Raw genomic sequence first — 12,921 nt, 5'->3', positions numbered from 1 at the left:
GTATTAGAACATTCTGCCCTCACCCATAGCCATTTACCCATGGGTATAAAATACTTGGTATAAACTTGGCCAAAAAACATATACTTGAGCACTTGGCCTAGCCCAAAACAAATGAAACGCTAGCTATATAATCTCTAAGCAGATTTTATAGTTGTTTCTTATGCAACTATATAATTAGATATTTTTCTACAGATATGAGCACAATATTAACCATACAATTTTATTTTTGCAGCCTCGTGCGTCTATAATGTTAAAAATCAAATGGTGTGATGCTCAATATGGTACATGGTTTATTTGAATTTGATATTTAGTAGCTCGTATTTTTTACAGTTCATTATATTTGTTGAATAATGCTTACCACATATGATATATGTCTAAGCTTTGTGGGTACGGGTGACCCGATGGTTGACCCATACCCACATGGGTATGGGTATGGGGGTAAATCCATACCCAATAGTGAATATGGGTGACCCGACGGGGTTATTTTTTTTTATCATGGGTATGGGTATGGGATAGTAATATCTGGTGGGTATTTATCCATTTCCATCTCTAACCAAGATGTATCATGATTCGAAGTAGAAATATTGGTGGTATGGCCTGAAAAGAGTTATGGACTCGCATGTGGCAGTATGTGATGTTTGGCAGAGGGTGAAAAGCGAGCATCAGAGACAAGTTAGATTGCTTCGACCTCTGTAGGTACTAGAATAGAAGTGGGAAGAGATCGACATGGATTTTTTCGTTGGCTTACCCCGCACCCTTGCTAGGTATGACTCTATTAGGGTGATCATGGATAGATTGACCAAATTAGCTCATTTTATCCTAGTGAAGACCACTTATTTAGGAGCTAGATTGGTAGAGCTTTACATCTCACAGATTGTGTATCTGCACTATGCATAGTTCTCATATAACAATAGTTACCAAGCAAGTTTGAAGATGTCCATGTTTGAGGAGTTGTATGGAAGAAAGTGTAGAACCCCGTTATATTGGAACTAGATAGGAGGAAGACAATTCTTTGGACTAAAAATTATCCAAGAAGCTAAGAGACATGTTCAGATGATTAGGGAGAATCTGAGGACAGCTCAGTCTAGATAGAAGTGTTGTGTTGATACCCACAGAAGGCAACTAGAATTTGAGGAAGGTGATTATGTGTACCTAAACGTGTCACCAATCAGGGGTATGAGAAGATTCCGGGTCAAAGGGAAGTTGTCCTCTCGCTTTATTACCCTTTATGATCCTAAAGCGAGTTGGGCAAGTGGCCTACCAACTAGAGCTACCTAACCATCTATCAGAGGTTCATGATGTCTTTCATATATCTCAGTTGAAACAGTGCATGAGAGTCCCAGAATGAGAAGAACATCTACCTATGGAAGAACTCAGTGTGCAGGGTGATCTAACCTATACAGAATATCTTATCAATATTATAGATACCCTGACCCGACTCACTAGACATAAAATGATCAAGATGTGCAAGGTGCAGTGGAGTCATCATGCAAAAGACGAGGCCACATGGGAAATAGAAGATGAGTTCCAAGCAGATTTTCCCCATCTTGTTCCTAATTCATCTTAATCTCGAGGTCGAGATTCTTTTAAGGGGGCATGATTTGTAAAATCCAAATTAGATTAATAAGGAGAGTTATTAATTCTATTATTGTGTGTATTATTTTTTAATTAGTACTCATCTTGATGAATAAATAAATATTGCATGGGTATTTTTTATATAAATCATAAACATTTAATTTTGAATGTGATTAAAAATTTATTTTTTTAAAAAAAATAATTAAATTGATAGGGTCTTTAATTAATTCATGGTATGATTTAATTTGTATTGAGTTATATGTTTTGGAGCATTTACTTAAAAGAATAAGAATAATAATAATAAATTAAATATACTCTGCATCATGTTGGAATTTTGATTGTGCATATAGTTTGATTTGAAAGTCCAACTTATATTTGAGTTCAATTTGAATTTAAAACTAAAATTTAGAAACTAGAAAAGAAAACAGAAATAAAAGAGAAAAAAGGAAAACACCAACTAGACCAAAATCCTCCCGTCGGCCTAGCCACCTTCATTTGCTAGCCCACAGGCGCCGATATATGGGCTCGCGCCGTCAGTCTCACCCCGCCCTGCCAGTAGCATACAACTTCACCCCCACGGCCACTATTCCTCTTCCCTTCCATATGCAACCCCGTAACCACCAAAGGTCTCTCCTAACCGCCTTTTGGTTTCTCCTCCTTGGTCTTTGATCATAAATTCATTACTAATTTGTTTTAATCATGATTTTAGTGGTTCTTGAACCTACGGATTTGTGACGACACATAGAATATTATTATGCAGATTGTTTCTATGTTTGATGTGATACTAATTTCTGGTTTATATATGTATGTTTGTATTGCTGCGATAAGAACGAGGAGCCCGAAGCCTAGCAGTTTGAGGTATCTGAGCAGGAGCTCACAATTGAAGGTAAGCATGTCCTTGATCACATTCTTGACCAAATAATATTAACTTTTATGTTCTCACCATGCATGCTCCATTAGGTTAAATTGTTGGGGAAACCTAATAGGTTATCTAGTCTTATTTACCATATGCCTTGTTTATACATATATCAATTGATACTTGGGTAGTCTTGCTATTGCTTTACTTGGTTTGGATTTAATGGTACATATGGATTATGATCATTATTTATTGTTGGCTTTATTATTATGCTTGATAAGATCATTTGGTTTAATTGGAAGGTTTAATTGGAACATGGAGCGACCACCCGAGAAAACAGTGCTACCATAATACTATATGGCTCTGGTCTTGGCCAATTAATTAGGAAAGCTAGTGTGTGAGAACCTAACCCGAAAGGCATGCAGGTAAGCTAGTGTTGCTCAAGCATAGGGAGGTTGTCGGGCTGATCTATCTATGATAGATTTTCTAACAAGGGATTCCTATGCCACCTTATCTTGAATCTATAGCGGGTTTCTGATGCTAGTGGAACTTTATAAAGGTCTCGTAGTGAAACCTTAACAACTGATCTTGGAAGTGTTTAAGGGTCCGTACAATCTAAGACAAAAAGGGATCACGACTTATATGTAAAGATGTGTGACCTCTGTATAGTGTTAAACTGATATATCAGTCGTGCTCACGGTTAAGAGCGGTTTGGACCCTCACATTAGTAACTTATAGAATTAAATTAAATTTGACTTGCATTGCATTGTGGGAATTTCATTTATGATCTATTACTTAATTTTCTCCATTTATATCCCTATGTGGGGAGTTTCTTTCCAATCCTCATCCCCTAATGGAGAAATTTCCCGCAGAAAATGGGGGGTCGGGTCTCCATTGCCATCTCTACTCCCAAACAAGCCATGCTAATAGTGTGAGAAAGCCCACTGATCCAAGTATAAACTTGTAACGCACCTTGATGCAGAACTAATGCGGCTTCAAATGTAAAATGATGAAAATAGGAATGATTGGCGCTGACTGCTGCTTATTAGGCTATCTTCATAAGCTTATCTATTTTCATGCACATATTTAAATTCCACTCTACGAAAAATACAGTTTATAGGATAAAATAATAGAAAATAGTATTTTGGATGACCATATAAGAGTGAACTACTGGAGTTTTACTCAATAGTCCCTACTACTAATTAAGGGCGCAGTGTGGGCGTCTGGCGTGGCCATGCCCCCGCCTCGCCTCCCCCTCTGAGTCCAAGTTGTCGCTGCCATATGGCCCCGCCAGTTCACCAGTGCATGCGTGAGACTCAAGCCCAACCATACCCCCGCCATGCCTCCCCCTCTACGCTCCAGCGACCCAGCCACGGCTGCAGAGACCCAGTCATGCCTTCGCCTCCCCCTCCACGCTCCTCCGATCCACCCCGCCCTTGCTCCCCCACCACTGTAGACCAGGCAACACCACGCCCTGCCCCCGCGCAACAGCCGATGCCCATCCCTTCCCCCTCACACCCCCTCTTCTGCCCCCCCGAGAATGTCGCACCACGCACGCTCGCACACCAGAGTTCTGCGCCCCCACTCCCCCTCCCACCCGAGATTGTCGCCGATCCGAGATAGCCGTGTGCGTGGTATCGATTTTGCCCCAACCACCACCACAGACGGAGAACCTACCTCTCATGTCGACGCCGCCGGAGGAGGAGCAGGTGGTGTCACGATCAGCAAGGAGGTGGACCTCAAGCCCGTTGTCATGAAGTGGGAGGTGCTGCAGGCCGACCACTTCCACAACGGAACGCCTAGGCCAGACAACTGGGGAACATCTCGGCCCTCCTTTGGGTTCTTCTCACTCGACCTCGGCTACTCACTCCTCTTCACCGAGGCGCTCCTCGCCCCCGCCATCCCCTCCGTCTTAGCGCACACTGACGATATCTTCCTACCTCTCGTTAGGCATGCGGCTCTCGCGCCGGCGACGGCAAGGAGCGCTGGCTTAACTCAGAGCTGGCTCATGCTCACGTGCTTCCAGACCTCCGTCGTCTCATCAGCCATGTTCCTCACCGCGATGGTAGCCAAATCACTCTCACCCAACCTCACGACTGCCACCATCGGCCAGGGGATTGGGTGGAAGCTCTAGGCAAAGGCCACCATTGTGTCAGGACTACTATCGCTCATGCTCGTGCCGCTTATTTTGTATGTGATCTACTCGCCGGATGTGAAGGATAGCCCCGATGCGCCACGCCTGGCCAAGGAGCGGCTCACCAAGATGGGACCCATGAGCAAGAAGGATAAAATAATGGCTGGCTTGCTACTACTTACGGTATAATTATACACACTTGTCATTTTGGCATTATGAGGGGGTCACATTTTGTGTTTCTATACTATGGGGGTGTTTGGTTTCTAGGGACTAATGTTTAGTCCCTTTATTTTATTCCTTTTTATGTATAAATTGCTAAATATAGAAACTAAAATAAAGTTTTAGTTTCTATATTTGGTAATTTTGGAACTAAAATGGAATAAAATCTAGGGACTAAACATTAGTCCCTAGAAACCAAACACCCCCTATATCATGTCTTATGCTATCAGTGTTCTTTATGCCTTGAATCCTGATGGTTAAAATTATTATTACCTTTCTTTCATAACTACTTTATAGTGCTCTGTTATGAATAGACGAACCATGTGATGTCTTTCTAATGTTCATATTCTTGCTCTGCATGACCCTTGCTCTACAATGACACTAGCTTGGTCTCTGGATCTTTTGAGGTATGCTCAATGTGGATGCGATGTCTGCAACAATTCTTGGCCTAGCGGTCCTATTAATCTCAAGGGTTATCACATGGAAAGAGTGTTTGGCAGAGTCTGTGGCGTGTGATACGCTTACATGGTCTGCTGCACTTATAGCAATGGCTGGCTACCTCAATAAATATGGGTTCATCTCTTGGTTAAGTGAGACTGTTGTGAAGGCACACTCTCTTTTCTTATAAGCCTTGTCTTTTGACATTTATAGGGTTATGTTTTTACCTTTATTTGTGAGAATTTTTGAGATGATCATCAAGCTCCACACCACGCTTGGCAACAGGCACCCACCCATATCTGTCTATCTATGGCATTCAATTCGATCAGCTCTCTCCCTCAACCTCCACTGCTTGGGTTGTGTATAGACTCCATATTTCTGTTTGATTCCTGCATTTGAACAACTTTATCCATGCTATGCAGCTTTAGAGGTCATAGTTCTTACTTGATAGTAGACCTGCAATTTGGATCCACTGTCGAGGAGATGAACTCATGAAAACTGATAAGAAACTTAAGAAACCTTTAAACGTATGTTGCAATTTGCAATGAGGATTAGTATATGAGACTAAGGATCGACATATAGAAATTTAATACACAACTACTTTGTTCAAATCAGTACCTCTGAATGGCTAAATTATAGCGTGGAGCTCTGGTAGGCAACCGTGAATTTGGTCTTTTTTATGAACGGTTGTGTGTCTGTTATAGTTCAGTGTGTGATGGCTAGCACTGTTCTTTATGTGAGATGTAGGTATGAATTTTGGTCCTTCTAGGATCTGAATACTTCATGCATATGAGCCACTTTATGCTTTGCTACAGTATGGTGGTTAGCTTGGTTGCCTTGAGAAACAACACGTGAGTGTGAGTTGCAGTCAATGTATAATTTTCCTTCTCCATGGTAAAGGATTAATATATTAGGTTCAATTCCTGTAGTTATTTTCTTTTGTTTCACCTGATTAATACATTTTTCAACATTTCACGTAAGTTAAAACATGGGTAATAAAGAAGAGTACCAGTCTGGAATGGAACAAAGAACTCACCCTCTCGATTGCAACCCTCTTGAATCGTTAATACAATTCAGATGGAAGAACTTAAATGACGACCAGGCGAGAGTTTGGCACATTTGTCATTTTAGTTCATGTAATTATGGCACTCGACCCGTGAATATGGCACTACCTGCGTGTATGGTTACTTTGCTTCGAAGTAGTCTCAAACTAGCCATTGAGAAATATCCACGAACCAAAACATTTTCTGTAAAACTAAGCAATGCTTATTATTTGAAAATTTTCATACCACCAGATTAATTTTATGTAGCTCAAACATTCGATTCAGGCATGTGCTAGCTAATGGTTTAGGTTTTGTCATCTGGCATTTTCGACAAAAGGAATCATAAAATTTTAAATATACCCTAATGCAGATTATAATAAGTCATGGGACAACATGGCTTCCCACGCTACTCCATGGAAAAAGATCATTAGGGTTTAGGGGTGATGAAATGAGTAACTGATCAGTTTGTTCGACATTCTTTTCAATGGAATATGCCTACCTTACTCTAGGCCCACACATGCTTGATAAAGGCCAGATCAGCATTATCGTCGAGTAGTAGTCCCAACATGCTAAATTTAAAGGTTTTTTCTCAGTTACGTGGTGTTTGTTTCTATATAATCATTGTGCACTAACATTTTGTTATCGTTGCAACGCACGGGCACCTACCTAGTATTTAGATAAGACTCCAAAAGTTCCGGAACCACACGTACGCATACTAACATAGAGTGCATAGATGCAAGCGAATAGCTACTACATACAGACTGCCACACTGCTAACATATACCAATAGCAACAGGGCGAGCATGCTTACGGTGCAGTAAAACTTTTTATTCACCGGTCATACGTAGCCGCCGGCAGTGCGGTGGTTGCACCTGCACGCACACGCATGCATCTGGCATGCCTCAGAGAGGAGCTGCTAGCTAGCGGCGGCGGCTGGCGGGCTCCTTCTGCGCGTTGAAGTAGACGACGGCAGTGGGGAGGCCGAGCTCGTGCGCCGCCGCGAACGCGCGCGTCTTGAAGTTGGCGCGGTCGCCGGGGGCCTCCGCGTGCACGCGCGTCTTCTGCTCGAACAGCACCAGCACGTAGCGGTGGATACCCACCGGCGGCCGCGGGCCCATGTACTCCACCACCTCCTCACCTGCACCCACACCAGCTCGTGTCAGCGCGCTCCTGTGTCGACGCTTGGCGTGCGCTGGAGGAGGCAGCGACACGTGCGCCGTGCAGCGTGCATGGCGGCACAGGCCAGGCCGGGCGTGCTGCCACCAACTCGCGGGAACGGCGCGGCGCGATGACGGCGTGCTCACATGGAAGTTTGTGCCATGCAGGTGTGGGCGCGGCGCATGCATTGCACACGCAGATGCAGATGAAGATCATTCAGGGTATGCACAAGTATAGATGCGCCGTAGCCGTACCGGAGAAATACAAGCCAAGATTCGTGTCTACGTACATATATATTACCAGAAAAAAGAAGAAGATATATACACGCCAGGATTTTGTAGTTTTCTCGTTCGTTGATTGATAGGCAAAATTCTACATATAATTAATTATTCCGAATAGAGTACCATACTCTACACATATATAGCATTGGATCAGGCAGGTATAACTGACAGCAGATATATATAACTATTGGAATGGAACAGATTGTGAATCTCGTCCAGTGTTCTTTCCATTTTAATTTGAAACTTTTTTTCATGTATTTATGTTTTGTCTTTTTGTTAATGATTATGCAAATAAAGAAATTATTTTTCTGAAAAAAAGGGAAACTCAATGGAACCATTTCCGTAAAGAATTAAGGTGACATGTGGATTGTTTAGGGCGAAAATTTGAACTTTTAATATATACCATGTATTTTAGGACGAATGAAGCAATATATATTTCACATAATTCTTAGTGCTGCCCTAACTCCTTAGAAAGCTTGAGTAAAACAAAAGTGAAGTTATATATGTACCACTCCTTCCATTTTCAAATTATAAGTCGTGATAGCTATTCTAGATAATTGCTTTTGCTATACAAACCTAGTAGATATATATACATTATGTCTAACATATAGATTATATCTAGATACATATTATATTAATAAAGCAAAACCAATGCGAAAAGTCAGGATAATTTATAATAAGTTGGAATTAAGAGAATAAGAAATAGTATATACACATGCATGTGTTTTCATCTATCTCCTTGGTTTATCACCTCAATTTGTGTGATAATATTAGAGCATTAATCCGGATACTATAACTGAAACGAAACATTACTATACTATATTAGTTTTGAGGGTCGTTTCTTTTTTTCTTTATATATTTATGAGGACAAGCATATATAAATACATACTATACACTTAAATTTGCTATTTGGTATATAATTCATGAGTCACTTTCTTTTAAAAAAAACTCACCTTTAGTAGCATCTGTTCCTCCTGGTATGTTAATCACTATCCTGCACACGTACGCCGCCGCGAATTGACGCAAGGAGAAACGTACATGCATACGTACATGTGTGGCAAGAGAAAAAAAATTAGGCATCATCAGCTGGACTGGACGCATACATATATATATATATGCATGCTGCCAGATCATACACATGTACACGTAGCGCTAGCTAGCTAGTAGTATCAGTACTGCGGTATATACGTACCAGTGGAGGTACTCCCTCATGGTCGGGTTGCTGGGGCTAGGCGCATCGGGGTCCGTCATGATCTGCGACGACATGCACGCATGCAGCAAGTTGCAGCGACGACATCGATACACACATCATCAGCAAGAAAATAAGAAGCCCAAGATCGAACGACATGCATGGCGTACGTACCAGCGTGTAGAGGTCGTTGCGGCGGCCGGAGATGCGGACGAGCGGCGGCGCGGCGGTGGCGGACGGCTTGAGGAGGCAGCCGTTGCTGATGTCCTTGGGGCCATCATAGGCGACGGTCATGGAGATGGAAGGCACGAACAGGTCCACCACCTCGCCGATCACCCGCCCCACCACCAGCGGATCCACGAAGCGCGCCATGCTAGCTGATCGTCGTCGGTCGGTCGATCTCGATCTCGATCCTTAGCTCTAGCTAGCTTGCTTGCTTCTGTTTATTTTGCTAGCTAAACCCTCGTTCGGTTTCTTCTTCTTCTGCTGTGTGTGTGTGACTGTGATGCATGCACACACTACGGATGTGCTCTGCCGCGTTGCTGCAGCGTGCTTAACTTCTTCCGTCGCGCGCGTGACACGATCGATGACGTACACGGTTCCGAGAGGGCGCTAGCTGTGCACAGGCGGGACGGGACAAAGCGCTGGGTTCTGCCATGGGACTTGGACTATTGGCACGACGCAATGCAGGGGGGCGGGCGTACTTGACACGTTAGCTTCAGAGCTGGGCCATCGGTCGGCAGCGTGGCACGTGTACCCGTGATGATCTGGACCAGGTGGGATAATGTCCACATTTCAGTCCATTGATATCTACTGCCTCCGGACGGCCGTTCGACAAAATAAAATATCTACTTCTAGTGCTCATACACATTAATATTGCTACTATATCATATATAATATCTCTTATATATGTAACATAAAATTAAACGGTGCAATGGTTAAATTTGTTTGTCTCCTTCTTATAAGGGGCAGGGGTTTAATCCCTGGCTGATACATTTTTTTACAACAAAATTCGCTAATAGTAGTGCGTGAGCGTGGAGAGGTGAAGAAACTCACAATTAAATATAGTAGAGATTGATATTACAAAAAAATCTACATTCCACAAATAATAAAAAGTTAATTCATAATAATAATATCTAGATTTTACTGCCAAGACAGAAATAATAAGAAAAAAATATTGTCTATCAGCACTTGGTTAGGCATCCTAATGATGCCCATGCTTTAATTTCATGAATCTACCATTCGATTGGAAGCTATCGTGGTTTTCGAATTTCGTTGGTGAGAATTTTTAGATTGTGGGTCATGATTAGTGTCATGGTGTCTGATGAATTGAACTTGGTATGTCATGGTGATATGAATTCATGTATCGTAGTTGTTTGATGAACTATGGTTATGTGTTGTGATTTTGCTTGTGTACTTGAACATCGTTGGTGGTGAACTATGGTTATGAGTTATGGTTGTTGGGTGAAGTATGAATATAAACTCATGTTTTGGTATTATTAAAATGTTTCAGAGCATATAACTCATGTTTTCAATGTTTTGTACTATGGATATGAACACATATTGTTCCTGCACACACGTTGTTGGCGAGTGGAGTGATGTTGAACAAAAGCAGCTCCATTCAGCAGAAAGGCCAATCGGGCACTTGAGTGATGTTGTTGCGGTTCTGCTCTGGTACATTCCACAACCAAACAAAAAACTGAATGGCTCCGCTCTAATACACTCTCCAACCAAACAAAAAATGGAGCAGCTCCATCCTGCTTACCAAACATAAAACGGAGCACTTCTACTCTTCAAATCTAGAATGGAGCATCTCCATCCTGCTTACCAAACATAAAACGGAGCACTTCTACTCTTCAAATCTAGAATGGAGCCGCTCCACTCTGGTGGCTCCCCAACCAAACGCATCCTTAATGAAGATGGCTCGTGGCAAAGTCTACTCAAACAAATATCTGAGAAAATGCTATTTTAAGTAAATGGCATTTTAAATTACTTAATGAAGATGGCTCGTGGCAAAGTCTACTCAAACAAATATCTGAGTACAAGATACTTCACACAAGCTATGATCAAACCACGTGATTCACATTTTTTGGAAAGATCTTATGAATGTAAGAGACCTTTTGAAAGTGCATCTAATCCTTTCTGGGGTTTGGTGAATTGAATGACAACAATATTAAAGGACTAACCACTTTGCTAAGTATTAAAGAGGAAAGATTAATATAATGGATATACTTAAGTATATGACAGTGAAAAGCAATCAAAGGTTCAACATAAAGCAATATTGGGGATATTCCACAAGAGGAGTAGATGGATATGTGGATGTGGAATATCACAAGTGAGATGTCAAAGCAAACAAGTTGGTAGATTTAGAATGCGACTTAAGATAAGGATGAATTGGAGAAGTCCCATACAAAAAGGTTAATTTATGGATAAAGAAAACTGAAGGGCATTATTCATATTCAAGAAAGATATTCAATGTACGCTCAAGATGGTGTGACTTAAAGAAGGCTTAATAAGGTGAAGATATCAAGGACAAGGACTTCGATGGACTAAGCAAAGGAGAAGGTCAAGAGGAACAAGGTACCAAGGCTAAGGTGAAGAAGTAAGTAATTGCATTTGGTCGAGGGACTAATCAAGCATAAGAGAAGCCATACAATGTTGAGTAATCTTTGTTAGAATAAGATGAGAAGAAAAGATGGGCATTAATTAAGTTGGTTTTCAATGTGATGTGATTTGGCGACAATCTGATAGGGTGAAGACAACAAGGAAAGGGCTTCGAATGACCAAGCGAAGGTGAAGGTTAAATAGATGGTTAGGGTGAAGACAACAAGGAAAAGGCTTCGAAGGACCAAGGGAAGGTGAAGGTTAAACAGATGGTTTGTGGACTGAGGTACCATGCATGGCTACAATGAAGAAACTAATTAGATTGTGAAGAGTCATATTGTGCTGAGGATCACAACATTAGAAGACATGATTTGAAGCCATCAGTTTAACTCATATAAGATGTGATGATTCAAATCATAAGGCTCAATGTATGACAGCTCAAGAGGAGTCAAGAAGCATGGCCACAAGTCCAAGTTTGACTAGTGTGCTTCAGACGCTCACTTGTTATGCAGACTTTGATAGAAAGGCCAAAAGTGAGAAATCAAGAAGGAATTGGACTTGGTGTCATTCCAGTGTTTGAATAAGTTCTTTATGACCATTGCAACATATTAGAACTCAATGGGTAGTAGGATCACTCATATTTGGGGTTTGAGGTTCCAAGTGCCAATTGGAGCAAAGAGTTGATGAAAAGTGGCAAAATGTGTTGGAGGCTAGGATGAAGCAAATTGGATGGCTTAGAATGTATGGATTGACTATATAAACATTTGTCTAAGTCATAGAAGTGCTCAAGAGAAGAGCCAAGTAAAGCCAAGTAGGTTGTGCAAAAAATGGAAAATGGACTAGGTCTCGGGGGCACCAAACCAAAGTCTCAGAGGATTTGTTATCAGATATAGAGCCTTTGGCACACTGGATCGGGTCTAGGGGTGCACCGAACTAAGTGTGCAAATGAGTTGTTGGGAGGACAGAGGTAGATGGTGCATCAGACCAGAGTCCGATGCACATAGGACCAAGTTCCCAGAGAGCCTATTTTACGACTTAGACAGTTGGTGCACCGAACCCATAATATGTCCAATGGTTGGGAGCTTCAAACAAATAGTCAGATGACATGGCACTGATGTGGCAAGATCCAGTGGTGCACAAGACGGTTTGGTGAGTGCGGTCAGGTAGTCAACTTTTTAGAACAATCACTGACATGTCAGGCACAGCTAGAGGTCCCGTGTGCACCAGACATGCAATAGTGTTTGGTCTGGTGAGACCAGAACTACAGAAAATTGGGCAACAACTAGTTTGGCTTGTGGGCTATATATACCACCCCTCCACCTCCAAACCACAAAGAAGACTTCAGAAGTGTACATATACATTCCTAGCTAGTTGAGAGCCATCTCTAGCCTCTCTCTTGGTGAGAGCAAGCGTGTAAGGAAAATG

The 12,921-nt window shown here is 41.9% G+C and overlaps 2 protein-coding genes across 2 annotated transcripts; one reads left to right on the top strand and one right to left on the bottom strand.

The window, feature by feature from the left end:
- The first annotated feature begins 3,971 nt into the window (after positions 1–3,971).
- Positions 3,972–4,777, top strand: LOC103634746 (uncharacterized). The gene has a single exon (XM_023300818.1). It carries the CDS (start codon positions 3,972–3,974, stop codon positions 4,563–4,565), a length of 594 nt encoding a protein of 197 aa, XP_023156586.1. The 3' UTR covers positions 4,566–4,777.
- Positions 4,778–6,963: 2,186 nt separating this feature from the next.
- On the bottom strand, positions 6,964–9,425 carry LOC100127520 (ZCN9 protein). Its single transcript, NM_001112777.2, has 4 exons — positions 9,067–9,425; positions 8,896–8,957; positions 8,657–8,697; positions 6,964–7,402 (listed from the first exon to the last, which is right to left on the bottom strand). The coding sequence occupies exons 1-4, from the start codon at positions 9,262–9,264 to the stop codon at positions 7,185–7,187; spliced, it is 519 nt and encodes a 172-aa protein (NP_001106248.2). The 5' UTR covers positions 9,265–9,425; the 3' UTR covers positions 6,964–7,184.
- Between the last annotated feature and the right edge of the window lie 3,496 nt (positions 9,426–12,921).

This window comes from Zea mays, chromosome 8 (genome assembly GCF_902167145.1).
Source record: "Zea mays cultivar B73 chromosome 8, Zm-B73-REFERENCE-NAM-5.0, whole genome shotgun sequence".
NCBI lineage: Eukaryota > Viridiplantae > Streptophyta > Magnoliopsida > Poales > Poaceae > Zea > Zea mays.
This window is presented reverse-complemented; position numbering and strand designations above follow the sequence as displayed.

What these genes read in the sequence shown, in the direction of transcription:
- LOC103634746 (XM_023300818.1), top strand. Translation starts at nt 3,972, where the DNA reads ATGTCGCACCACGCACGCTCGCACACCAGAGTTCTGCGCCCCCACTCC.
- LOC100127520 (NM_001112777.2), bottom strand. Translation starts at nt 9,264, where the DNA reads ATGGCGCGCTTCGTGGATCCGCTGGTGGTGGGGCGGGTGATCGGCGAG. An exon ending in GCAACGACCTCTACACGCTG is followed by an intron (nt 8,958 to 9,066) that starts GTACGTACGCCA and finishes ATGTCGTCGCAG; the next exon opens with ATCATGACGGACCCCGATGC. An exon ending in AGGAACAGATGCTACTAAAG is followed by an intron (nt 7,403 to 8,656) that starts GTGAGTTTTTTT and finishes GTGTGGGTGCAG; the next exon opens with GTGAGGAGGTGGTGGAGTAC.